Source organism: Terrapene carolina, unplaced genomic scaffold (assembly GCF_002925995.2).
Source record: "Terrapene carolina triunguis isolate 2854851 unplaced genomic scaffold, T_m_triunguis-2.0 Scaffold132, whole genome shotgun sequence".
NCBI classification, from domain to species: domain Eukaryota; kingdom Metazoa; phylum Chordata; order Testudines; family Emydidae; genus Terrapene; species Terrapene triunguis.
In genome coordinates, this window is record NW_020664483.1 from 4,170,827 (window position 1) to 4,197,717 (window position 26,891).

Below are 26,891 nucleotides of genomic sequence, written 5' to 3' on the forward strand. Positions count from 1 at the left end.
GAACAGACAAGCAGATTTATAGTTAAGTATTTACCCAACTCCAGTGGATCTTGCTAGATACTTTAACTACTCAGGCTACTCTGGCTACATCTATACTACACACCACTGGAGGCAGCGGATAGTGTACATATGGCTAACATGGCACAGTGAAAAGCAGGCTGTGTCCACACTGCGGCATGTAGCTATGTGTGTCAGTAGGCCTACACTACCCGCCTGAATCGGCGGGTAGAAATCGACCTCTCGGGGATCGATTTATCGCGTCCCGATGGGACGCGACAATCGATCCCCGAATCAAAGCTCTTACTCCACCAGCGAAGGTGGGAGTAAGCGCCGTCGACAGGAAGCCGCAGAGGTCGATTTTGCCACCGTCCCTACAGCGGGGTAAGTCTGCTGCGATACGTCGAATTCAGCTACGCTATTCGCGTAGCTGAATTTGCATATCTTAAATCGACCCCCCCGTAGTGAAGACGTAGCCAGTGAAAGGCTCTGGCAGAGAGGAGGCAATGGAAAAAGGCTTAAATAGCTCCCCACTGCTGGAGTCTTTCACTGCAGCGAGGAAAGACTCTGGCAGTGGGGAAGCGTTCCCTCCACCAGAGCCTTTCCCCATTCCTGGAATCTTTCCCTGCTGCAGGGAAGGGATCCAGCAGCAGAGAGCTGGCAGAGTCTTTCCCCGCTGCCAGACCCCTTCCCCACTGCCAGAGTCTTTTCCTGCAGGGAGGCAGTGGGACACTACACTGCTAAAAAGAGCAGTGTAAACAGGGAGGCATGACTTGGGTGAATAAAGAGCCACATAGTGAGACTAAGTGTAGTCTGGACTCCTCTTTTGCATGTATTTTTTAAACAAGCAACAACAAATCTCAATTTTTATCCTTCTGAATTTATGACTATGTTTCTAGTGTTTTATTTAAAAGGCATCCTGTATTTGATAGTTATGGCATTTGTTTAAATGTCTAATGAATTATGTTTAGTAATATTACCTGAATATCCATATCATGGGCACTAATACAGTCAGAGTTTTGAGATAAAACAGATTCAGCTTCTTGACTTGTTTGGCTGCTTTTTTCTTCATCTGAATAATGAAAAGGAATAAATGCTTCAAACAAGCTTACAAAATGGAGCCATAAACATCAGAATCACAGCAGTACACAAAGTATAACTCTCAGCAGAACACCACCATTAAGATGTTTCTTATGATCATGGTTAAGTTTGAGCCATTACATTCGCTTTACTAAGACTTCAGCATATCTGATTATTTACTCTGAAGACAAAACTGTAGAGGTCATTTTAAAACAGAGGATTTGAACAAAAGATAACCTGGAAGACATTCCTGACTAATACTGTGTTTAGATGTAAAATTATATTTGGACTCTAACTGAAGGGGGACAATGTGGATCAACGGTTGAACTGCTCATTGGATAGTCTGTCTCCTAGCATTCAGGACCCATCTCTGATGCAAATCACTTAACCTGTCTCCATCAGTCTCTCTATCTGTAAAATGGAGATAATATTTCTCTACTTCACAGAGATGCTGTGAGGCTTAATTCATTAGTGTTTGTGAAGAAGTGACACATCCTCAGATGGCAGGTGCCAGAGCTATCTGAAGTATTATGATTATCATCTATAAAATTAAAATAGTTAATTCCCTACCTTAAAGGGACTATAGTTACATTTTATGGAAGTCTGCCCTTTGAGATCCTGTGTATTTTAGTGGGAAATTATCACACAGTGCTTGAAAAATTGTCAGACAAATTTGACATCTCAAAAGGCATAAATGAAGGTACTAGTCTACTAATAGTCTCATTCTTTTTTTAAATCCAAGGGTCACTAGTTTTCAGTATAAACTACTTACTCCACCTGCTATATACATCCTTTACTAAAAAAAAAAACCCAGGAGATAAAAAATTTCCCTTCTCTCCTCTCCCTCCCAGTCTACCTGAGGAACTCTCGCCCCCTACTACTTTTATTCCAGTTTTTTTTTTTAAATGGATTCTTAACCTTTTGGAAACTAAAGACTATATTTTATGGTAGTGATGCTGAGCAATTTTTAAACTCTGGCCCTAGGCAATACTTTGGCTGGCAGTCTAAAAGGGTTAATGATGCCTCTCCTATCTTGTTACTTACCTGTCTCCTCCATTGCAGCTGGTGCTTGCCTTTGGGGGCTCAGATCAGACATATTCCAGGATCCTTTTACACAACTGCTGCAGCTCCTTTGAAGCACTGCAGCATCTGCATATGGATCTGGGAGCACATTTGAGCCCCAGAGGAGCTACTAGACTGGCAATGGCTTTCACCTTCTTAGTATGAACCAGGGTTTTGGTTACCTATGATTTTCAGTAGCAGCCAGGAGTCTCTCCACTGGATGATGAAGTAACTGCTTTAAAGCACTGTGTCAACTATGCAGTTCTTTTCTGACAGTTCTGTTTCTGCTTCCACAACTAGTTAGAAAGGATCTTTGTTACATTTTTCAGTCCCAAAAGGCAGACACTGGCTAATCTGCTTAATGAACACCCATTTTAGCAGAGGAGGCAGATAAATACAAAGAAACCAGTTTTTAAACTATGGTAAGTGCAGCAGGGATGAAAGGGCTCTATAAACAAGAAAGGAAAGGACAACACACATTCAAATTCATGGAGACCAGATTTTAAAGTCTACACAGCGTTGAGCACACTGACTGAGCTCAATGCCTAGTAATAAAAGCAATGATGATGGGATTCTGTTTTAGTCAATTGCTAACAGGTTAATGGTATTTTTGGTGTCAAAAGCAATAGGATTCAATTAATTTTAGTGACTTGCCCTATCAACCTATACTTAGCCATTGAAAGACATGATATTTTTTATTATTTATACAGAGAAAGAGAATATTGTGTAAATAGAGTTTCTAGTTTTACAGTTTAAACCAGTAAAATCCAATTAAAGCAGAAATTTGAACAATAGAGTTAATTTGGTTAATATTGATAAACGCCAGATTTCACAATTTTCACCATGTTCAACTTTTTATTCACATGGACCAAATCCACAGCTGGTGTAAATTGGCATAACTTCACTGAAATCAATGCTATGCCAATTTACATCAGATGATGATCTGGCCCAAGGTTGTTTCCTCACATTTAAAATGCTAAATGGCAGGAAAATCCAGATAAAAATGTCCAAAATCAATTTCAGAATGTTTATGATGCCTTATTGCATTTGATTTGTAATGGCTTAACTACTGTGTACATATGACTTACCTATTTTACACTCATGTACCATTTGTGCAATAGGACCCTACTGAAATCTGACATCAATGCAGCAGAAGTTGACTGCTGTGTTACTTTCATTCCATCTATGTGTTTGGCAGCCTTTGGGTAGCTGCTTGACAGCATTTACACAATTTTGGGAAAACAGTCTCTAACACTGCCCTGCCAGGTAAGGAACACTATATTCCCTTTGAAGTCAATGAGAGGTGAGATTACTCAACATCTTGCAGGAACGGTCCCTTAGTTTACGTATAATATCAAGATGAGTTACTTTAAATAATTTGAAATCCTGCTGCAATTGTCAAATTTATATTCAATATGTGGAACCAAATATTAACTGATTACAGTTCATTTAAGTGAGAAACAGTTAAAAACATTGATGGCGTCAATAAATTAAACCAGCACCAAAAACCCACAAAAACCCAATAAATTAAATAACCACCAAAAACCCACAACAATAAAATCTGAGATCCCTATATGTAAGCCATTTCATATATGTTAACTACCGATAGTTATCCAAATTCCTTAAAAGTCACTTTCCAAATCCTAAAGACATATTCCTAATTCATCTTTTTATATACTTAAAATGAAGTCTCTGAAGAGAAGCTTTAATTAACAAAAACTCTTTGAGATTTTAAGATAAAGCATGCCAAAACAGTAACCTATGAATCTGAAGACTTCTGAGCCCTCAGAGGGGGCTTCAAAAAACTCTATGCATGCTTTGTGTTGAGAAACCTAACTAACTTACAGTTAGATTCCCTGAGGTAAGTAGTTATTGGGACAATCTCAGGCAATTTAATTTTTTAAATAATGAGTTCAAAGGCCTAAAATAATTCAGCATGATATTTTTTAAAAAAGCTATAATCACTGTCAGAAGAAAAAAATGTTGATGCAAAATGTGCAGGCAAACAAAAGTGCACATACTATATATAATATGTGGTTTCTCTAGGGGTATCACAGATGGGCATCTTCATAGAAATGATCAAATGTCATCCTGATTAATCCAACAGTATTTCTCATTAATATATGCCTCCAGTTTACATATAAATATTGATATGTTGTTTCTGATTTTATACTAAAATGCAACCCTCTAATGGCTCCTCCATCCAACACAGTCAAATATAGTTGCATCACTGTTATTTGTATATGTACCATACATGTGTGATCTGGAAGAACATTATCTATTGTAACTGTAACTGAAGTAAGAAGACTTCAACCAAAAGAAAATTAAAAGGATTCTGTTTGCTAGGCTGATGGTAGACGTAAAAGTCAGCAGGATCAAAAAGCCAGTTTAATAAGAAGCCTGATGAAAACCTCTTGAATCATTCCCACTGTATCATAGTGTTTTCTAGCTACCAATTCCTGACTCCATATAGAGTAACAGCCAAATTACTATAATTATCATGAAATGTAAGTGGCATATCAACATTACGTTAAACACAGATTTTGTATACTCTTTCATTTTTATTGCCCAGTATTAGATTTTGAAAGGAAAAACAACAACAACCTGTGGTCTCCATGTACAAGGGCTAGAGCAAGTTAAACAGCTTGGAAATCTTTATTACAGCTATTTATACATGAACATAGCATTTCTTGTACAATAGCTTACAATTTAAGTATTCAGACTTTGAATTCATTAAAGATATAATGGCCCATATTTTCTGGTGGTATAAATTAACACAGCTTCGTTCTCTTTACACCAGCAGACAATTTGGTTCCATATTTTCAAAGCAGTGCACAAATGGTGTACCCACAAAAATAAAGGTACTAATCCTGCAAGATATACCTATGCACTTAACTTTAGCCACATGAGTAATTCTATTGATTTCAAGCTAGTAGGTAAACCCTGATTTTGCAAAGACTCATCCAGGGAATAGCAAGATGCAATTGTTATAAATTGACTCTTTTTCTACCATAATCAAGCTATAACATATAACATTACTTTTTAAAAAATATACTTTTAAAGATGACAGAAAGGAGGGGGGAATTAGATTTATGCCTTTTTTTCCTGAATATTTCTTTTAAAAAAAAAAAAAAAAAAAACTTGAAAGGTTTTATTTGTTTTTTGGTTTTTTTTATGTGCTGTTTTTTACATTAAAAATTTTGGGTCACCTGTTTTTCCTGACATTCTTTATGAATGACTGGAGATCCACAAGATTTATGACATCACATATGCCACATAAGTGAAACCTGATTAACTGAGAGCAGAAGTGTTTTTTATACAGACTGTTTACAACACTAGCTTTCTGTTAACAGACATTAAACTCTAATAGCTAACAAACAATAAGAAGAAATGCTCTTATTAAATAATCAACTGAGGTGCAGATTTTGGAAAATTTACCAAAGTGCAAATTTTCAATAAAGAAGCCATGCAAAATGACAACAAATATAGGCATACACATTTTTGTAACCTCCAAGCAGCTAGTATATCAACTAATTTGGTAATAGATGATATATTAACTTTTTTACTTTGATTTTAAAAACAACAAGAACCATTTTCTCTTGGCCACTTTGGCCAGCTACAATAGACTAACTCTTTAAAGCATACATGCAATACCTACTAAGAATTTATTGGTGCAGCTTAGTGTTTTAAAGGTATTTCTTAAAGTTTTGAAGATTAAGTTATTTAGTGTCTTTTGGTAAATATTCACCTGGCCTTTTAAAGACCCAATCCTGACCCTAATTTACATGGCGTTAGAAGATCCATTCAGCTGACTGTGTAACCTGGCCAACTGATCCTGAAGAAGGCTGACCCAGCATGCAAGGTTAGGAAAGAGGGGACCCACACACACTACAGTCAAGAGGTTGGAGCTTCTCAACAAACAGTGGACTTGTACTAATGATTTTTCCTCCTCCCACAGCCCTATTTGTATTCCAAGTACTGTCCTTCACCTAGGTCTGCAGTAACACTCCAGCAGCTCCAGGGGCAAGGAGGTGAGATAGAATAAAATGACTGAGTTCCTTTATTAACATGGTGGTTCTTTGCATGGGAGGAAAAGGAAAGTTGATAGGATAGCTAGGAGTGGGTTCTTTCCTCCATCCTCTTCCCTGAGGCTGACAGTTCTAGGATATCAGTGGGTGACTGGTTTTAGGCTGCTCAGTGGCCCTCTTTTCTGTCTGAGACAAGTAGGGTGACCAGACATCCCGATAAAATCAGGACCGTCCTGATATTTGGGTGTTTGTCCCGATATCTGGCTCCGCCGGCAGCACTCAGCCTTTTTTTTTTTTCCCTCCCCCGGCAGAATCCCCCCTCCCCCTATGTGTCACAATATTTTCTTCCTCTCATCTGGTCACCCTAGAGATAAGGCATTAGAAGCATTCATTGAAACAGATAATTGTGGTAACTTCTTATTAGTGCTCATTCTTATTCTATTATTGATTATTAACAAATAGCAAAATGTAGTTGTCTATGCAAAAAAACAAATGCACACAAAAAACTCTTCAGGGCTTCTTAAGAGCCCAGAGGATGACAGTGCATCATTGAGAGAACTTTTCCGCAATTCATGCACCAACTTTATTATTATCATTATTATTTATTTGTATTATGGTAGTCCTTAAAGGACAGGGCCCCATTGTGCTAGACACTATACAAACATATAACAAAGAGATTGATTATAAACTCTTCAGGTCAGGGACTAGGTACAAGACAGACAGACCATAGACTATAGACTATAGACAGAACAGGCAGACAGGACAGACAGACAGAAGGAGCACAAAGAAACAATGAGATGATACTAGTCAGCTGCCTAACTATTCTCAGACATTAGAATCAGCTTCAAAATGAGACCTTCAATTAACAGCCCAGTTGCAGATGACATCTGGGGGACCTATCTAGTGCTTTAACTTTCCAAAATGTGAACTGTGTTTATATAATGCTACTGATCCTGAAAGATCCTCCAATCTCCTCAACAGTGACAAGCATATAATAACCAGAGACAACAGCTGTCAAACCTTCTCAACCCCTCCCGCCCCCCCGCAAGTAATGTGCATCGTGCAACCATCTCCATGCCAGACAGTCATTTTGTGTTTTCTGCTTGATGTAGAAAGTGTTGACATAGACCATTCCAAAAAGTTCCCTTCCAACCCCATGAAATAATAATGTATTTGGAAGTTAAAAATAAATGTAGCCTAACTGATTTTGAATCCATATATTTTACCCTGTTTTTACCTGTTTCAATACTTGGCTCCTGTGGTAGTTTGAGAATATCATCAGGATGTGGTTTGCAGAGACCATGGAAAGGCCCCAGGTCAAAACAGTCATGAAGCAATTGTATATTCACTTCAGAGCACACACTCATGAAACCTACTGCAGTGCCATCATCCTGAAATATCAAAACAACATGATCACACTCTTAAAAGCTGCAAGTCTATATAAAGACATGAATTTGGGGCACAAGAAAAGGCCAGACAGTCCAATATACTGCATACTTTTTATCTTAAATCCCACCTTAACAAAGCTACTTTGTACCAGGGTTTGAAAGATTTAAATAGGAATAGCCAGACTGGATCAGCCCGAAGGTCCGACTTGCTCAGTATCCAGTCTCTGACAGTGGCTAATACCAGATACTTCAGAGGAAGGTACAAGAAAATGTAATAATCTTGACTTAAATATGCACAGGGGAAGAATAAAAAAAATATTGTTAGTTATGGTCTGTAAGGGTTGATGTGTTTTTCCATGTATCATTTATAAATAAATATTGAGATACAAAACATAGCTAAAGATGGCGCTTTGTAATTATAAATTTCAGAAAAGATTCTTGCTTAATCTAAAACCGTTTTTAAGTAAAATCTGGATCTAGCTAAATACAATGGTTGCCTAATTACTAAACACTAGTGTACAAATTTCTTTGTGCTCTTAAATGGAAGAAAATATTTTATTTCCCTGTGACATGGTTTAATTCAGGGACAGGAAGCATAGTAATTATAAGAACTAGATAATTTAAAGGACATATCAAGCAACAAATGCCTTAATAGATGCACAGGCAGATATGACAGCGATAAGGACCTTTTTTGCATTGATGAAATAGCAGGTGACATTGGTTTAATGCATGGAATTGGAACTTTCCTGCAAGTTACAATATTAAGCAAGAAACAGACACTGACAATAAGAATCATCATTGATTTTTCACTAAAACAAGGCAGGCAGAAGATAGCAACTTAATTTTTAGTATTATATGCAACCTATTGATAAAACAAATAACCACTATATGTATTTTTCCTCCTATACTTAATAAAATCTTGCGATAAAATGCTGGATTTGTCCAGCTGTCTTATCAAGCCACCAACACTTCAATAAAAATAAAAAAAAAAGTTTATTTTTTCCCCAAACAACAAGTGATTGTTTGTTTGTCTTGTTTGCGTAACTGAACAAAAGATGGGTCTCTGCAGTTGTCTGGCTGCTATGTAATTTTAGGCCCAAGGCTCAGCAGAGGCTGATTAACCAATCCATCTACCATATGTGCAAAAAGAGGTTGCCAGCTTCATTCTCTGCAGGGAAAATTGGCATCTATCTTGGTTCACATGGAGGTGTCTTTCCAATCTGCAGCAGCATTGGTGAGTCTATACTATGAAGGCCTGAAGCACCTTTTGCAGGTTTCATATTGAGCCATAAATGTATGATAGAAATATATTATTTATAAGATAGCTGTTTGTAATGTGTTATTACACTAATGGCTTATTGTTTACCGCTTGGTTTCAAACTGCAGTGATTACATTTTAAGGATTTTTCTTTTCTTTCTTTTCTTTCTTTTTTTTTTTTTTTTTTTTTTTTTTTTTTTTTTTTTTTTTTTTTTTTATTTTTTTTTTTTTTTTTTTTTTTTTTTTTTTTTTTTTTTTTTTTTTTTACTGTTTTGCTAAAGGAAGCAGATTTCTGGAGTTAAAGTAAGTTATAGCTCCTATCTGCCTACAATACTTCCCAGAATTACAAAGTATGGCAATTACATATTGTAAAACAGAATGCTCTTTTAGAAATGCATACCCCTGAGACAATGTAAAATATCAATGTTTTAAAAATCTGTTTCATGCTGGCCACTCTCATTTCTCTTTTAATTAAGAAACTAATTCCTGATTTTTGGAGCTAGCATACATTTTCCTGCATGGATCAGGAGATGGAAACAAACTACAATATTCACTCATCTTGCCCATCTCTAGCAGCTATGATTCTACCTTTTGGAGATATTGTTGACTATGTATCCTTGGTTACCAGTCATCACATGCAGTATTAATGTTGCTAGTGGATGTAATTTGGTTATTTATAATGCAAAGTGCCTAAAATAACAATAACTGATTTAAAATCACCTCTTCCAATTATCTCAAAAATCTACCGAATTGTCTAAATTGTAGCTTCATTTATATCACGATGAGAAACAAAATATACAAACTAATCACGCTGGGTTAGACGGTGGCATTTAGCCACAGTCCTCCATTGGAGGCACAGCTTCAGGAGCATACAGGCTGCCCCAGGGGGAGCATCGAAAGGCAGTGCCTGCCTGCATATTCCAGTTGTGCTAGGGTGAATACAAACTGCTGCAGCCCTTTAAAGGGTGTAACATACTGCTCACGGTATGTCCAGCCACCTCTGCTCGCCTCTGCATGGGAAGAGCAGAACCATGACTCCCTGCCCCTTTTCAATTAGTTGTTCCCGATGGAAACATCTCAGCAGTAATCTCAATGCTTCCTTGACCAGAGGGGCTGATCTTCTGGATAGTGCTTTTACTAGCTACACAAGGGCAGGGAAGCTCCTGACTGCCTCCCACAGAAGAGCTGTCCAAGGTCGAGCTCTCAGTCAAGAGTAAATTAATACATTTCCATTCTTTTCTGAAAGAAGTTCTCATGTGACATACAATTATGATTCTGTTGTCACTTAAGGCCCAAGTCTGCAAAGGGGGGAGCACTTCCTGTGAAGTACTGAGCAGCCTCAAAGTGTAATGAGGTCAACATGAGTTAAAGAACATGGGGGAGGGATAGCTCAGTGGTTTGAGCATTGGCCTGCTAAACCCAGGATTGTGAGTTCAATCCTTGAGGGGGCCACTTAGGGGTCCGGGGCAAAATCAGTACTTGGTCCTGCTAGTGAAGGCAGGGGGCTGGACTCGATGACCTTTCAAGGTCCCTTCCAGTTCTAGGAGATAGGATATCTCCATTAATTATTATTATTATTAAAGTCATATGGATCCTCACAGACCATCAGAATCCCACAGAAATGGGCCCTTAATTTGCTTGTCCGCAATTTCCTCATCTGTAGAATGGGCGACCCTGCCGTCCTCTTAAGAATATTGTGAGGTACAAATGAGATTTGTAAAGTAACTGGGGATCTTCTGATGGAAAGGCATTTTAGAAATGCCAAGTATTGTTACTATTTATTACTGATTCACTTGTCATGTTCCATCCTTAAAGGAGATACCCACTGTAAAAGGGCAATCATTTTCCTGAAAGAACTGAAAGCTCACTAGGAAAATGGCTGATTTTCTCAAGTGTCAAATGGCAATCAAAATTACGATTTTTGCTTTCTAAGGCACAGTTAGTCCTACTTAGTTCTTTTTTTATTCAAGAAGCCAGTGCAACAGCTGTTACCAAATACAGCATAATGAATGTTAGGGATACCCATGCCTAGTGCATGTCAAGGACCTACCTCACAAACAACAGCATGGTTTTTTTCATCTTGAGCGTCTATGAGTTCTGCAAGGAAGTATTCTCCATAGGTTTCTCTCAGAATTTCATTCTGGTGCATGAAGATAGGCATGAGATCATCATGGTCTTCCACCCTGTAAAACAGATGTTCTCTTTTAGAGTCAGTTATGTCTTAAAACTTCTAATACTAGAATACTGATCCTTCACTCCCTAATTTGTTTTTCAGAGTGCAGGCAAATGATAACTTCTACACAAAGTCAACCATTTATTTGATTTCAATTACACTGTCATTTTTAGAATGTTGTAAAACAAAAAACAACTGATATTTTCAGTGTTATATTGTTAAATATTTTTAAAAACTCTTTATGAATTTATTCTGATGCACTACAGAGAAGGACAGAGAATGAAAGAACTGATGCCTTGCTGGGCACACCAGAGGTAACTGAAAAGGGAAATTTGGGGAGCTATTTCTTACAGCACAGACACTCTTTACAACACTTTAAACAAGAGATCTTACGAATGTAGCTGAAGCCATGACTGTAAACATCGACCACCTCTTTCCTTACTGGAGGTGTGGCCCCTGCTGAAGCAGAAACCAAGGATCCATAAGGAAACCCAACCCCAGGCATCTTCAAACAGCCAGGCCTAGTTATTACACCTCTGTGAACTTCCCAGCCCCACTATTCCAGTATTGGCAATATAGCGGTCTCTTTGCTGTGATGCTTCCATTGGCAGATGCAAATGACTCCTCTGATAACAGGATAAGTTACTGCTGCTCAGGCCAGAAATAACGTATACTACATTTTTGAGCGCCATTTACACTATATAGTGTGACTCCGATTCTACCCACCCACATCCTTGAATGACATGAAACAGAAATTCCACACTGCTGTTATAAAGGGGCTGCCATTGACTCTGAGATGGGGAATGAACATATTGAATAACCTTCTTCCCTGCAGTGCATCCAATGGCATTTACCAAAAAACGCTTTGTGATTTTGCTATGCAACAGAGGGGAGTATACTGGCCCATGACAGTAACATAGGAATGAAACAAATACCATTAACAAACCAATAGTCTTGTCATGTTCATCATCATGTATCTGTCAGTGGTCTATAACTACTACCATGACAAAATAAATAAAAAATGGGATAATGATTGAGGTAGGAGGATGCGTTTGCTTAGGCTCTTACCTGAAGATGAGAAATAAAAACTTGTCCTTTTAATGTACTGCTGAATTGCTGGCAGTGATTGCTAATTTATAAAGCAAGCCTACACACTCAAATGGCTCATCTAAAACCCCCAGCTGCAAAAAAACAACACACGGCTGTCAAAAATCTACATTCAATTGGCCAGATCCTCAGCTGGTGGAAATCTCTTAAAGGAGCCATACCAAAGATGGGGCAAAGATGGGCAGGGAGGAGCTCCCTGTGCCTTTACTATTCCCCCAGCACACCTGTGCAGAATCTGCCGCAACTGTGTGCTTTTGTGTGAAAGAGACCATTAAATTATCTAATTTCATTCAAAAGAATTAAATGTGCTTACTCGCTAGTTGGTGTTCTGTGTCTTGGGGAGCTACCGTGAGCAACAGGTGCATTCCCTCACCTCTGGTGTCAGTCAGCAAAAGACCAATCAAAAGGAAGAGTTAGCATCAAGTGGTTCCCATTCCAGTCATTGCCTCTAAAACGCCCAGTCAGTTACTTCTGAAGGTTAGCCTATGCTACACTCCCTAAAGGGAACCCCCTACCTTCTTTTTCATTGTGCTCAGGTAGGGGAGCTCTGAAATGAGGTCACCTTGCTCAGATCTGCACCCACTGGCAGCCATCTGGGCAGGGAAACCACTTCATGGCTGGATGTTTCAGCACATCAGCCCTGCAGCGAAGAACTGGAAGGAGCTCCTGGGTGGTTCTCCTTCTGTGTGGAGAGCCTGTGCTGTCTTCCGTGGCTCTTGTGGCTGATGCCTGAAGATGGCACCACAGTGTGAAGCACTTGCTGCCTTCTTCATGAAGGCTGGGGAGCCTGGAGGCATAGCCCAAAAGGATGGTCAAAATCTCCTCATCTTCTCTGCCTGACACCTGCCAATCAACTTTTCAACATAAATCATTAAACTGAAGGGAGCAGTAAAGACTTAGACCCCAATCCGGCAACTTACTACAAAGACAGACCCCTGAGTCCACATGGATTCCCACTGAAGTCAAAATGAGGCTCCAGCACAGGTGTAATGTTGCAATTTGCAGGATCCAGATCTTAACTACTTCTACTGTTCCTTCTACATTCAACTTGCTGTCAGTGTGAAAGCTACCTCAACCTGTCTCCACTTGGCCTGACGTACACTGTTGGCAGAGATGGTCCCTAAAGGGCCAAGAAGCAAACTCAGGCAAGCTTTAGACATTTGAGCCAACATGATGAATTGCTCCAAGAGAAGATGGGCATCCAGGGCAGTTCATTGAGCATATGGGTGATATGTCCCCCCCCAGCCCCCGCACTAAAACAAGTGGGCCAGCACATTCTTCACTTGTTAAAACTTATAGGCCATCTTTAAAGGTCCCTTGGAAGTATAGCGCACTGCAGATAACTAGAGCATGACGACTAGCAATATCTAACAACCTCTTCGCTAACCACAGATTTTAAAAAGTAGAATGAACCACTATTGCTACCTTGAAATCTAAAAGGAGCTGGAGATCCCAAAGTACCCCAAGACTGTTAACATTTTTGGCAAAGAGTGGGCACATTACACCCACAGGTAGTGCAGTCATAATCTTTATCACACTATCATCATGTCGACCTATCGAGTATTATACAGATATGAAGTAATAAAGGGCTGGGGTGGCTACAATTAGGCCCGTCTGTTGGCTCAATTCAGATAATAAAACCAAAACTGGGACATGTATTGCCACCCAGAAGCAATGTAAGTGGTTATTTTGTTGCAAGGTCTCTAGTGACCTCTAGTGGTCAACTAACAAACACATTTCTTATAAATTATTCATCCAAGCACTCACACAGAGCTGCAGCACATTTGAAAATGTTCTGTAACATAGTCAATTAATTACTCAGGAAACTTTTTATAAGGCTAGGGCCATGTAACTTCCAAATCCCTCAGAAGATTAATGGTCTTAAATCTCTTAGTTGTTAGTTCAGCAATTTCCTTCATTAATTGGGGGCAATCCTTTTATTAAACAGCCTTTGAAAACCACTAGAAAATGTCATTACATGCTGTACTCCTAGAAATCTATAGGTCAGAGATTACAAGGTTGCCTGATGTACTATAGTAGCTTCCCTTTTCTTCAAGTTTTTGTTTCCTTTATAAACAGAGGTCACAAAACAACAGGATCCGTGTTCAAAATTGGCACCTTCCTGCCATTAAAAAAATAACTTGTTTTTTCAAAATGATTTACAAAACAAAAATAAAAATAAGACATTCTTACAGTGTTCCTACAATACATGAATCAATATAATATTTTCCATTATAAAGGGTTGTAAAGTTAAGCCTTAGTTAATTTACACTTCTTTCTTGTTTATTACATAGTGTTTTGTTTTTAATCCATTAATTATGATTACATAACATTTATACTGTGGTAGCTCCCAGAAGTCAGCTATGTCAAGGCCCTAATTTGCTAGGTGCTGCACTAATTTATAATAAAACCAGTCTATTTTCTTTCTTCTTTTCCCCAGGAAAGGCAGTTGCACATGTCTGTATTTCTTGCTATTGTTGAGGGCCCTCTCCACTGGAGATTTTCACAATCAACCTGTCATTTAAAACCCAGAGTTTTTAAGTGTGTCAGTTTTACAGCGAGTGGTTGTTTCTGGTATGAAAATCCAATAGAAGAAAGGTGGGAAGCTAGGTATGTTAGGTTTTTGTCTCCTTTATTGTGTTTTAATTTGACACATCCATTTCTCCATTTCCACTATGTCCTAAAACTCTAATGAATCAAAATATTAACAAAAGAGAGACTATTCTTTTTCCAATCCCTGGCTAATAAGAGCCATATTACTACTGAAAAATCTTGAAGAATTATGCTAACTGAAGGCCATGATATTAATTGTGAGACCTAAAAGGATTACTAGTGGTCCTTTAAAACAGGCCACATACAGTTGTTGAACCAATCTGATTCCCACCCCAATAATATTCTACCTGTGAGCAATCCCACTAGATATGAGTAAAGCTTCCAATATTCCCACATCCTCATCACCATTAGTCACCAGTTGCTTTATAGTTTTTGTTAAGCTTTTCTGGAATAAGGTGCCATTGAAACAATATCTAAAATTAATTTTCCTTTAGAACAGTACATACTAGATAAGCTTTTTTTCTGAAGATCATACTGATAACAGAAAAATAGCCATTGAAGAATGGTTATTTTTCTGTTAACTCCTTTCTCCAACTTTTCAGAAAACTAACATAACATAACATCCTTTATGTTCCTATTGATCAAGTACGTAAAATGAAACCCTTAGGACCAAGTTTTCCTGCAGCCAGTGATTAAAAAACAAATAAATATAGGATCTGATTCCCATTTAGACCACTCTGGCAGTTTAAAGAGGCCTTAAAGTGGATGTAAACGTCCCAACAGTTCTGTTTATTAATTTTATGACGAATACTGTGGCCAAATTTGTAAATATTGGTAGAATGGCAGAACGGAACATAGGGTTTAAGCATGGCTTAAGTGGTGCATAGATGATTTGTGCTGACCTTATGCATAGGAGTGAATATGACCCTTAGAGTAAGACTACCCTTCTCCCGGTCATCAATGATTCCTTTTATTCTTACATTGTCCCTTCTTTTATAATTCTCAGCATCATTAGTTTTAAAGATCCCACCTTGTCCCTCTCTCTCCATTTGCTTGATTCTGGTCTGAAGATTCAGTGTCTCCTCTGCAGTCTCTATTACATTAGATTCACTAATGTTTTGTTTTTAATACCTAGTAGTTTGGAGTGAATATCAGCTATGCATGCCTTGATCTCTCTTAGTAACTCATTTGTATCAATTTTTGTAGCAGGAAGGGTGGGTGCCTGCATGCCATCTTGTCTCCATCAGTGTGTCAAGACAAATACACCCAAGCAGTCAGACTGTTGTTTCATTCTGCATAATAGTTTTAGAGATTTCGTTCCTTTTCTGCTAGTAGTGACTGGATTCTTTCACATGATTTTTAAGTTTGGATGACAATCTTGGGGACCTATATAGGTGGATTCTGCAGCTGCCCACTCCAAACTGGGAGCACAAACTGCCATCAGTGACAAAAATTTCCCACCCCACATCCCACCTCCATCCCTTACTGCAGTTTTTGGATAGGTGGAAACTTAATTTAAATGGGCTTATATAAGCAAGAAGGAACTATGGGTAAATATAACGCACTATAAATTGTGACCCTAGTTATCCACCTGAAACCTCCACCTAAAATGACTCCATTAGTACAGCAGACCCTGGCTAAAACTAATAATCTACACACTTCATAATTCACACTCAAAAAATGGTGGTCTCTCCGTTCTTCTCAGGCAAGATTTCATGGTTGGAAGCCTCTAGTGGGGTCTATTACCATGTCTTCATTACTTTAACTGAATTTTATATAGTGTGTTTACTATGAAATTTCAAATAATCAGAACTAGACTTTCTGTTCAAATCCATTAGGTTGTACTATAATTTAAACTTGCTGTTTTATTGTGCCAACCAGTGAAAGGTAGAAAGGGATAAGAAACACAATTTTTTTCAGTTAAACTTAAGTGTTAAACCTATATATTTACCACTATGACATTTCATTATACTGCTGCCACTGGTCCTTTTAAAGCAGTGCAATACTGAAATTACACTCTCCCTCCTAAAACGTGAGGTTGCCTGAGATCACATTTCAGGATTTGGGCCCTGATCCTGCAAGCCTGTAGCATGAGATAACTTTGGTATGCATGCAAAGCTCCACTGAAGTCAGTGGGGCTCCCCGTGAGTGCAACAGCCTCCCCACATGCTATGTGTTGCAGGATGGGAACCACAATGTTTACTTCTACAAACCACCCCCCTGCCTTTTTTATTTTATAAGAGGCAGCGGCTTTTCACACATATGGATACTATTCTACTGTCTTCCCAGATTGGAACAAACAAACACCACTGTAAAGGCAGATTTGTGATCTATTGTACACAGCTGTAAAGTAAAGAGAAGCACAAACAATGATAATTAGATCGAATGGCAAGGTACAGGCAAGGGACTTCAATATGAAAGCTCACTGGTTTGTGTTCTAGGGTGCTACAGCTTTATTTCACATTTTAAAGGTCAGATAAAGAATAACTTCAATATACAGGGGTTAAGCAAAGGATCAATTTACAGCATATTTTTTCCTGTGGGTAAGGGGGCGAGGGAACAGAGATTACTCTAATCTCATATCATTGACCCAGAACGTGTTGCTAGGCAGGTGGCTGGGGATTGCGTCAAACCCTTTTCATGGATAAGTCTCTAAAGAGTTTCCACTGAATGTCACTACGGATGCTAGTGAAGTATAAAGGCAAATACAGAGGAAAAGGGAAGGAAAAGCATCAGTAGTAAACATAATTTATCTTACTAGAAGAATCTATGACAAACTATACTAAACTATGAATTTTACAGCACAAGTAGTTACATTATTTAAAAGGAGTAAACAGTTTGTTGGTTAGTTTTCTACCCTGCTTTTCATTAAAGCTAACCATTCCATTATTACCCTATATGTATTACAAAAACTCAGGCAAGATGGTATCCCTTCAGTATAATACTGGAATGGCTTTCTTAACATTTTCAATCACGTCAAAAACGTTATTTCCCAAACTGCATTGTTTGACAGCCCCCAAAGGTAAAAATGTACTTCAGATTAATAAAAGACAAACGTGATCGACAGAATCAAGGGGCATGGATACCTTTCAAGACCCAGGAGTGAGTTTACCTTGCGCTATTACTTCAACACTAAGGTCCCTTCACACATGATTGATTGATAGTGGAGAGTATAAAATATAAAAAAAGACTGAATGTGGACTCAAAGAGAAACGCGAACCAGTCTGCACACCAACGTTGGCATGTTGAAATATGTGTTAAGTAATTTTGCATTTGGGGCTTTACTGTGGTGGATGTTCTTTGGAGAAAAGCGTAAGTTTCAAACCTGTAAAGAACATCCTAGAGCAGCATTTCACAGTACATAAACACACAGAATGATTTAAGAAACATATTCTTCCCAACTTCCTAGTTAAAAGAAACTGATTTTTTTTTCTTTAAAAAAGGAATTGCAATGGAATACCTTTCCTGAGAGAAGAAAACACGTGCAGGTATTTTGTGAATAACACCTCTTGGTTATAGGGACCTAGACTGTACTGAAAATGTTATAGAGAATAATAAAACAGAGAGCAAAGAACTAGGGATGAATTTTGTAGGGATATCCTTGATCACCTAAGGCTTAAATGTGACAGAAACGCTACACTTCCAATGAGCTGGAGGACTGAGAAGCAGACAGCCACACAGCTGGATTCTGCATTGTTTAATTATTTAACTATTTGTTGTTGTTGTTGTTGTTGTTGTTATTATTATTTTTATTACATTAGTGCCTAAAAGCCCAAACCGAGTTCTGGGCTCCACTGTGGAAGGCACTGTACAAACTACAGTTCCTGTCCCAAACTGGTCACAATCTAAATAAATAAGACAGACAAAGGGTGGGAGAAAAGTAGGATTATTATCCCTGTTTTCTTCTTGCACCCCGTCTGCAACATGGAGGAGGCCTGCCCAGGTAGACAGTGAGTAGAGATTGCTAAGGGGTTCCCCAGTGGGTTTGTACACAGAGTAAATTCACAAGTGCCAAACAATGTTTAGGAAGGCAGGCACTAGCATGTTTGAAGGATTGTTGGGCCTAAGGCCTCCTTACTCAGTTTTATTATGCAAATGCAATTCCTTTACAGCAAAATCTACTTACCCAGACCTTGCCCAGTTGGTCAGAATTTGGCCAAATAGGAGAAAACAGGAACTACACAGAGGCAATGTGGAAGTTACAAAAGTTCTGTACCCAGTAAAATATGTAGCAACAAGACATGGGGAAATAAACGGATGCATAGGAGAAACATCAAACTCTGGAAACTGTATTACTGCTATAAAACCGTCAGTTTAATCATATGGAAATAAGGCCACCTATCTTATAAAAAATACAACTAGTCTTGTGACAAATTAGAATAAAAGTAACTATGCAGATTTGTCGTAGTTGTTGGTCCCAGGATATAAGAGAGAGACAAGATGGGGTGAGGTAGTATCTTGGTCCAGTAAAAGGTATTACCTCTCCCATCTTGTCTCTTTAATAAAAGTAGCAGTCATGAGTCAACAGCTTGGGTCATCAAGAAAATTGGAAAATGTGAGGAGGAGACATTGAGGTGATTTAATGAAAATGACACTTTCTCAATTCGTAGTCACAGGATTCCTTCAATTGATCCAGACAAACTCATACAGACAAAGCAGATGAAGGCATATTACCTTGCTTTGCGAATGTACAGCTGGGGACAATGTTGGTGTCTGTGGCACACAAACAAAGTAAAGTCCACATCAATTGTCGAACCTGGAACACTCATCATCTGCTCAAAAAAAGTTCCTAAGCCTGGGCCTAAGAATGACAAAAACAAGTTAAAAACTATCAAGGAATTTCACCAAGAAATTTCTTAACCCATTAGTAGGACTGTTTGAGCAAAATGTGATTTCAAATTTAGGCCATGATACTGCGCTATGCTCTACTACCATGGCAGATCAGGACCATACACGGTTAGCCTTTTTATGTAATGTTAAGCAATATAGCTGAGATTATGCTTTTCGAAGTATAAAATGGTATGTTAGGATTAGTTTTTCCACAGGTCTAGAGGACAATCATTTCGGTTAATATGTTGAAAACCACACAATTGTATTAATCATAATGATATGTAAGACTACACTAATTGTTTTAAGATTAAAATAATATTAAATAAACTCTTACCTAAATCCACATGACTTGGTACGAAAAGAAGAATAAAGTGCACTTCTGGTACTGCATTAAAAACTGTCCTGGACAAACAATATTACTTTATTTAGTCTCAGTAACTACACACATCAAATTTAGCAGCAAGTCTCTTAATGAAAGAAACTTTGTTCTCCAGTGCCTGAATCTTCCCTCATAAATGCACATGGCTAAAAAATTAAAATGTGATTTCTCAAAAAAGATTACATGAAAATTATTAAGGCCTTTTCACGGTTTTTTCAACCCCATTTCTCTCTTTAATCCCCTAATCCTGTGATTTCATATAGCTTTCTTTTTATATCAGTTCCCCAGTGGTGAAAAATTAAAGATGCCAGATCTCTGCTGGCAGATATTTGACCTGGAATCTGGATGAGCTGGCTTTTACAGTTACCCTGTAACTGTAAAGCTGACAGAAACAGCACCAAAGGCAATTTACTCTATTTATGTAGGGATGCTGTGCACTGAACGTCACTAACGTAAGCAGCACTTTGTTTGTTTGTGATTTGAGCTAGCTCTCTGCTATATTGTATTATTTGGACTGCATAGTCTGTACCTAACAAACATTTCAGAGGATAACCTGCAGACAATGATTTTTCAGAAATATCCACAGCTTTTAGGCTTCCTGCACAACTGTGCACTATGAACCTTCCTATCCCTCCACTCAAAAAAATCAATTTGTCCCAATGACCGCATGATATTTATGTCAAGAATAACAGCAAAAGATATAGCAAGAGATTACACTGTTAGGATTACACTGTTCAGAACTGTAAGAGTCTAGCTTTGAAATCTAGAATGTACATCAGGCTACACACAGTTGTGTCATGTCATGTCACATACTGAAATTGTTAAGAAATTTAGTTAATTTTCTTAATATTTACCTTTAAGCTTTTTTTGTTACATTACCATCTTTTAATTCCACAGTCTCTACAGATGAGAGTTAGTAGGAAACTGTACATGCTTCACTATGCATCAACTTACACATCAACTCACCTAATGATTTCTTGGGCACATCCAACCGCATATTCATCATTTGCCACAAAAAGATGCATAAACAGTGTATTCAGAGGCTATAGTACAAAGAAACGAATGAATTAAATAAAATAAGATCGTGCATATCGTGTTTTTTAAAGTAATTAAAATCTTAATATACAAATTTAATTCCCGATCCTGTCAGTACATACTTATGTGAGTAACTCGACACACATAAGTAGCTTCATTGACTAAATGGGACTAACTGCATGGGTAAATTTACCCATGTGTATAGGTGTTTGCAGGGGTGGGGTCTTAATGATTGGATTTGTGTGTGTGTCTCTCTCGCTATGCAGTAAATTAACAAAAAAAACCCAAAACACTTGACTTACACTCAAGTTTAATATTACAGTTATAAAATTTAAAGCACCAGGGCTACATTTTTAATTTAACAAAACTTGATTGAAAACACTTTGTAATTTTTTTATACAGAGAGAAAAAAAAAATCACACATTTCTAAAACAGTTATTCTGTAAACTGAGACCCAAAAACAATGCTACCATATGAAAATGTACGAATTGCCTGAATAATTCACATGTGGCTCGGCTATTCTTTACGTAATGCAGCCATCCCAAATTCATGCCAATAAAACCTTTACACTATATCATCATATATTAGCTACACGCATGTTTACCTCTCCATCTAGAGTAGGGTCAGCCTAAAGATTCATGTTTGGCATATACAGCTCTGCAGAGCTAACCTCACAAATGTCAGCCAGAGGAGTACGCCTGAAGTGGAGAGGGAAACTACAATTTGCTCATTAGTTTTGTCTTTTCATCTTATTCCAAATGGTGAGACAATGAAAGCCTCGCTTAGACAGAGACACTGATAGATCATTCCTTTCAATGTTTTTTCCTTTCTTCTTTGCCTTTTAGATAGGATCCTCGGGGTATTTTAATCCTTAACTAAAATCTAAAGGCCAGATTCACCAATATGCAATGTAGCCAGAGCATGGTTCCAGCAATGCAAAGCAGTCATAAATATGGTATAACTGGCCAACTAAACTGGATTTACTACTGTTTTGCATTGCTGGAGCAGCAGGAAGCAGCCAGAGTATACCAGTGAACCTGGCCCTAAATGTCTGGATCCATTTCTAAAACAGAGATGTCTTTCCTTTCTTTTTTTTTTTTTTTAATATATAGTATTATGGAAGAGAGAAAGATGGAGGAGAGAGAGAGAAAAAAGAGAGACTGGTCTGTTAAAGAGGTCCAAGTGTAGGACTGGGAATCAAGAACTTCAGTTCCAATCCTGATTCTGAGTAGGGATGTTAACCAGGACATTCCTGCCAAGTTTCAGTTTGGGTAATTATATTCTGCCCATGTAAATGCCCCTGAGATTTTAATTGGATGTAGCATTCTTTACTTTATGACCTTAAACTATTTTAGTGTTGCTGTGCTCTGAAAAAGAGACACTTTCAAATTGAATTTTTCAAAATTGTATTTTCTGATATGCCTTAATCAAATAAAGCACTTAAGCATGTGCTTAACTTTAGCTTTCATTTGAAGTCAACAGGAATACTCATGTGGCTATAGTTAAACACATGCTGAATTGCTTTTCTGGATCAGGACCATAAAACACTTTTAAAATGACATATCCTCAATTTCAAAAAATCCTCTTTTTAAAAATATAAAAAGGGTGGTTCTGCTTTTTGCCCATGTTCAGAAAGGACTTCAGGGCAGGCATGGGAGCAATAAAATCACACATGCTCAAGCTCTCTCTTTTCCACCTTTTCTCTGTACACACTTCTGCCAGCTGTCTCTTCAGGTTCAGTTACAGCTTTGTTGATGATGATATTGGTAAGCACCCGGTGCACAGCCTGGAGAAAAGCATGCACCATCAACCATACAGTGGAATCAACTGTATTCAAAATACTGTCAAGTGCACAAAGAAAACAAACTGAAAAAAACATAGCATTAGTGTCTTCAGTTATAATAACTTTAAGAGTTTATTTTAATAACAGTATACACAACCATTTCAGATGGCAATACTGGAGTTGATAGTTTCTTTAAAACAGTTGCCTAATATCACTAGTGGATAACATTATTTCAAGGCAGTTTGCCTATCACTTGGATAATTTCAGTGTTGCCAACTCCAGATGGTCAAAAATCATGAGACTGGCTTAACAATAAAACATTTTAGTTTCTCTATTTGCCTTCTGGGTTTTGAGCCTTTAGAATTCAAATTTTTCAGCTTTTCTCCACAACCAAAGAGGGCTAGAAATTTCCTTTTCTGAAAAAAGGAAAGTGGAGATTCTCGCATAATGATTTGACTCCAGAAGCTAGGGCTTTCAGGAAAAATGCCAAATACAGCAAGAATCTCAATAAAATTCTAAGAGCTGGCAATACTGTAAAAACGTACGGTGCTTTAGGATGAGAGGTAATGTTATAAAATCTAATATGTTATCATTTTCTAGTGTTGAGAATGTTTAGGACCCCAAGTGATGTGCTTTCAATGAGTCAGAACATTTGTGTAGAAAAACCCATTAGCCAACTTAGTCAAACAACAAAGAAATCACTTGGAATGGAAAACAAAACAAAAATCTCCAGTAAAAGGAATACCATTTTCTACGCTGATCTTCCCAAATCCCAGGGAATAGCAATACAGGTAACAAGGGTAATGCATCTCTAACATTGGTTGCAATTTAATTGTTTCCCCCCTATATTGAACACATACAGTATTCAAAAGGAACAAAATGAAAACCAAGTTGAGGTCCCTCAAGTGAAACGCATCTGAAAAAAAATAATTACTTACTGTGCACTTTTTATCACTGTAGTTTTCATGTAAGAATGATTCCCAATCAGCTTGATCAACAATATTCCAATTTGGATAGTCCAGAAATGCAGCATGGGCAATAACCTCATTCTTCTTGCTGAGTGTCACAGCAAGGTTAGCTTTTTCTCTGTGGAAACAATTTCGATTTGCAAAAGTTAAAGAAATGACAAAAAGAAGATTCAGAAAGTGATTTTAGATTTCTTAGTCTTCAAGTTAACAACTGTTCAACAGCATCATGAGGGAACCAGAGGATAGGGTCGCTGATACTAACTATACAAACACTTCCTGCCAGTAAATCCATCTTCTCTGTGGGACCAAGAGAGTTTAACAATCACATTTTCAAAACTGGCCACTGATCTGGGGTCCTCCGATTTTAGATGCCCAACTTCACAGAATCATAGAAATGTAAAGCTGGAAGGGACCTGAAGAGGTCATGTAGTCCGTCTGCCCACGCTGAGGCAGGATTAAGTATACCTAGACCATACATTTGAGCCATATTGGACCCAGTTTTCCAGAGGTACAACTGCAACTCCCACTGACTTCAGCTGGAGCTGTGGGTACTCCCCACTTCTGAAAATCAAGCCCAAGAGATCTTAAGGTGGGCACAGAAACTGAAGCACCCAAAATCAGTAGACACTTTTGAAAATATGGACCATAAAGCTGTGTCTGATTTATTACTGGGTATTTACTGACTACTCTATTAGCCTACACATGACACAACTAGTATGTTATCCATCACTCAGAGAACAAAGCGGACAGCACCTTCTGATTCTGTGAACCTTGGATCCTCTTGCTGTAAGGCTGGAGGTGCTGGTAACTTGATGTAAGTGAGAAAGCTGTTTAGACAAAGATTGTAGCTTTTTAAAGTTAAGAATTGGACATTACAAAGTGTGTTTTATTTTGTTTCGTTTGTAACCATAATTACCTCATTTACTCTTGCTTAGTATCACTCAGTGGCACCGGAATAGGAGGGGCCAGGGCCCTCCCACTTTTTGAAAGTGGATGGGCCTGGACCGTCCACTTTTTGGCAGGGGCCCGACCCCCACCCCACCTCTTCCTCCCGAGACCCTGTCCCCCTGACCAGGCTGGCACAGCAGCTGGAGCCCAGCCAGGGTCCTGGGCAGCTGTGGGGTGCCACGCCGTGGACCTTCTACCTGCTCAGGTTAGAGGGGCCCAAGAGCAGCCCCCAGCCTGCGTCCCCACCCCATGGGCCCCGTGCCCAGGGCAGGAAGATCCGTGGCTCCCCTCAGCTGCCTGCATGCAGCTCTTACCAGGACCTGGCTCCAACTGGGGGGGGGGGGGGGCTGCCGCGCGGCCATGGTAAGAGCAGTGAGGGCAGCTGTGGGGAGCCGTGCCATGGTCCCTCCACCTCCCCTGGGCCAGGGGCCTGTGGGGCAGGAACACAGGCTGGGGGCTACTCTTGGCCCCCCCACCCCAGGCAGCTGGAGAGTCTGTGTCTCCTGGCCCGCTCTGGCTTGGGGCAGGGCCTCAGACAGAAGAGTAGAGGTAGGGGGCCCAGGCCTCTGACCCCCCAACTTTTGGGTAGGTTCTGTCAACCTTGGTATCACTTAAATCTATGTTCTTTATTAAGAAACATATTCTTAGTTTTACTATGAATTATCTCAGTGCTGTTATATTGAAATAAAGTGAGAGTAACAGGATACTGACAGAGACCTCTCTGGGGAACTTGAGAACTGGAGTTCACTGATCGTTACCTGCAAGACAAGGTTAAGACTGGCAGAGTCGCAAGGCAGGGAGCTGACACACAATCCAGCAAAGCTCTCTCTTGCTGAAGCAGAGAGGTAACACGGTGGCTTATGATTTTGGGTACCTTGAGGAGAATGTCATGTATGTTCTTAAAATGTTGCTACTTACAAAAGATAGATTACATTAATCCTTCCAAAAGTTTTTTCAGTAAAATAGCTGATGAGACTGATAATACCAGAAACATCATGTGCTTCCGTTCTTCTGACATTGACCACTTCTGTATTTCCTCTTGCAGAAGTTATTGCAGTCATTTTATACACTGTAGCAAAAACAAAGAAAACACTGCTGTTATCTAATGTGAATGGCTTCTGCAGTGATTTCAGCCTTGAAGTTAGTCATTCTAGATGGGATTTTCAAAGGGAGGAAGGGAGTTAGGCAGTTAAATCCTAATGAAAATCAATGGGATCTGAGTGCCTAACTCCCACAGGCCCCTTTGAAAACCATAGTCTCAAATTGGATGTAGTATAATGGTTACCACCTAAAATATTACTGTACAGTGAGGGAATGTTTTTAATGGCCAACAACTGCATGAAATGGTTTCACATTTAGTTGTAGACATTTCTATAATGCTCATCATCATAGTATCTGACCATTTCAAACTATTTGTCCAAAAGCCAAGTTTTTAAATCAATAAGATTATTTACACTTCAGGAAGAGTGGAAGGCTTTACTGAATAGCCCTAACCCTGGATGCAAATAAAAATCTATTTTGCAGTTCCATGTGCAATGTGTTTGTAGTGTCCTCATAATCCATTTTGTCCTTTGTATACCTAACAGTTTCATAATATATAATGTGATATGAACTCAGTCCAACTGTGATTAACCAACAAAATCTTACCATAGTTACCTTTCATTTCTGTTGCCACCTAGCATTAAAGTTTAAATGCATACATACCAAATAATGTCACAATTTAAAGTAAAAAAACCTAAGCATTAAGGTATGAAAATGAACAGTTCAAATACCATCACAGTTCATATAATAACTCACATACAAGATTATATGTAAAATATAACACTGCCCATTCCAAAACAAACAAATAAATAAATAAATCTTTACTGTGCTCGCCATCCCCTCCCAGACTCTAGCTATAGACTAGAAAAACTTTTCTACTCATCCACCCTACATCATATACATTTCCCATATCAGCTGCAACCCCAGGCAAACCACCATCATCCCAAGTATGGCCCACACATCCTATCTCAGAACATCTACCAGCACACCTGTGTAATATGAGGCAGAGACACCAACATCTCATCTTATATCTTCCCCTTTATAGAATAGAGACATGAGCCCACCCCAACTTCCCATTATAGTTAAGAGGCCACACCATATAGTATCATAGGTCCCAGTCCTGCAAGTTTATATTTGCGGATCTCTATGCTCGCACTGAGACCAGTATGTTTGAATGGAATTACATTGATGTGGTTCTCTGAGCAGAATTGGGCCTTACTGCCCATATACATTCCAGAACCAACATCTTCCCATCCGCCAT

General features: G+C 38.7%; 1 protein-coding gene across 1 annotated transcript in view; it reads right to left on the minus strand.

Annotated features, from left to right (window-relative positions):
* CFAP61 (cilia and flagella associated protein 61) overlaps window positions 1-25,650 on the minus strand; it is a 180,859-nt gene extending 155,209 nt beyond the window's left edge. Inside the window, exons 1-8 of the mRNA XM_024206984.2 lie at window positions 25,508-25,650; window positions 23,612-23,759; window positions 20,822-20,898; window positions 19,805-19,878; window positions 19,321-19,441; window positions 10,864-10,996; window positions 7,405-7,558; window positions 978-1,069 (exon numbers count right to left, since the gene is read on the minus strand). Coding sequence (XP_024062752.2) covers window positions 978-1,069; window positions 7,405-7,558; window positions 10,864-10,996; window positions 19,321-19,441; window positions 19,805-19,878; window positions 20,822-20,898; window positions 23,612-23,759; window positions 25,508-25,650 — 942 coding nt within the window. The remainder of the gene's footprint in view (window positions 1-977; window positions 1,070-7,404; window positions 7,559-10,863; window positions 10,997-19,320; window positions 19,442-19,804; window positions 19,879-20,821; window positions 20,899-23,611; window positions 23,760-25,507) is intronic.
* Between the last annotated feature and the right edge of the window lie 1,241 nt (window positions 25,651-26,891).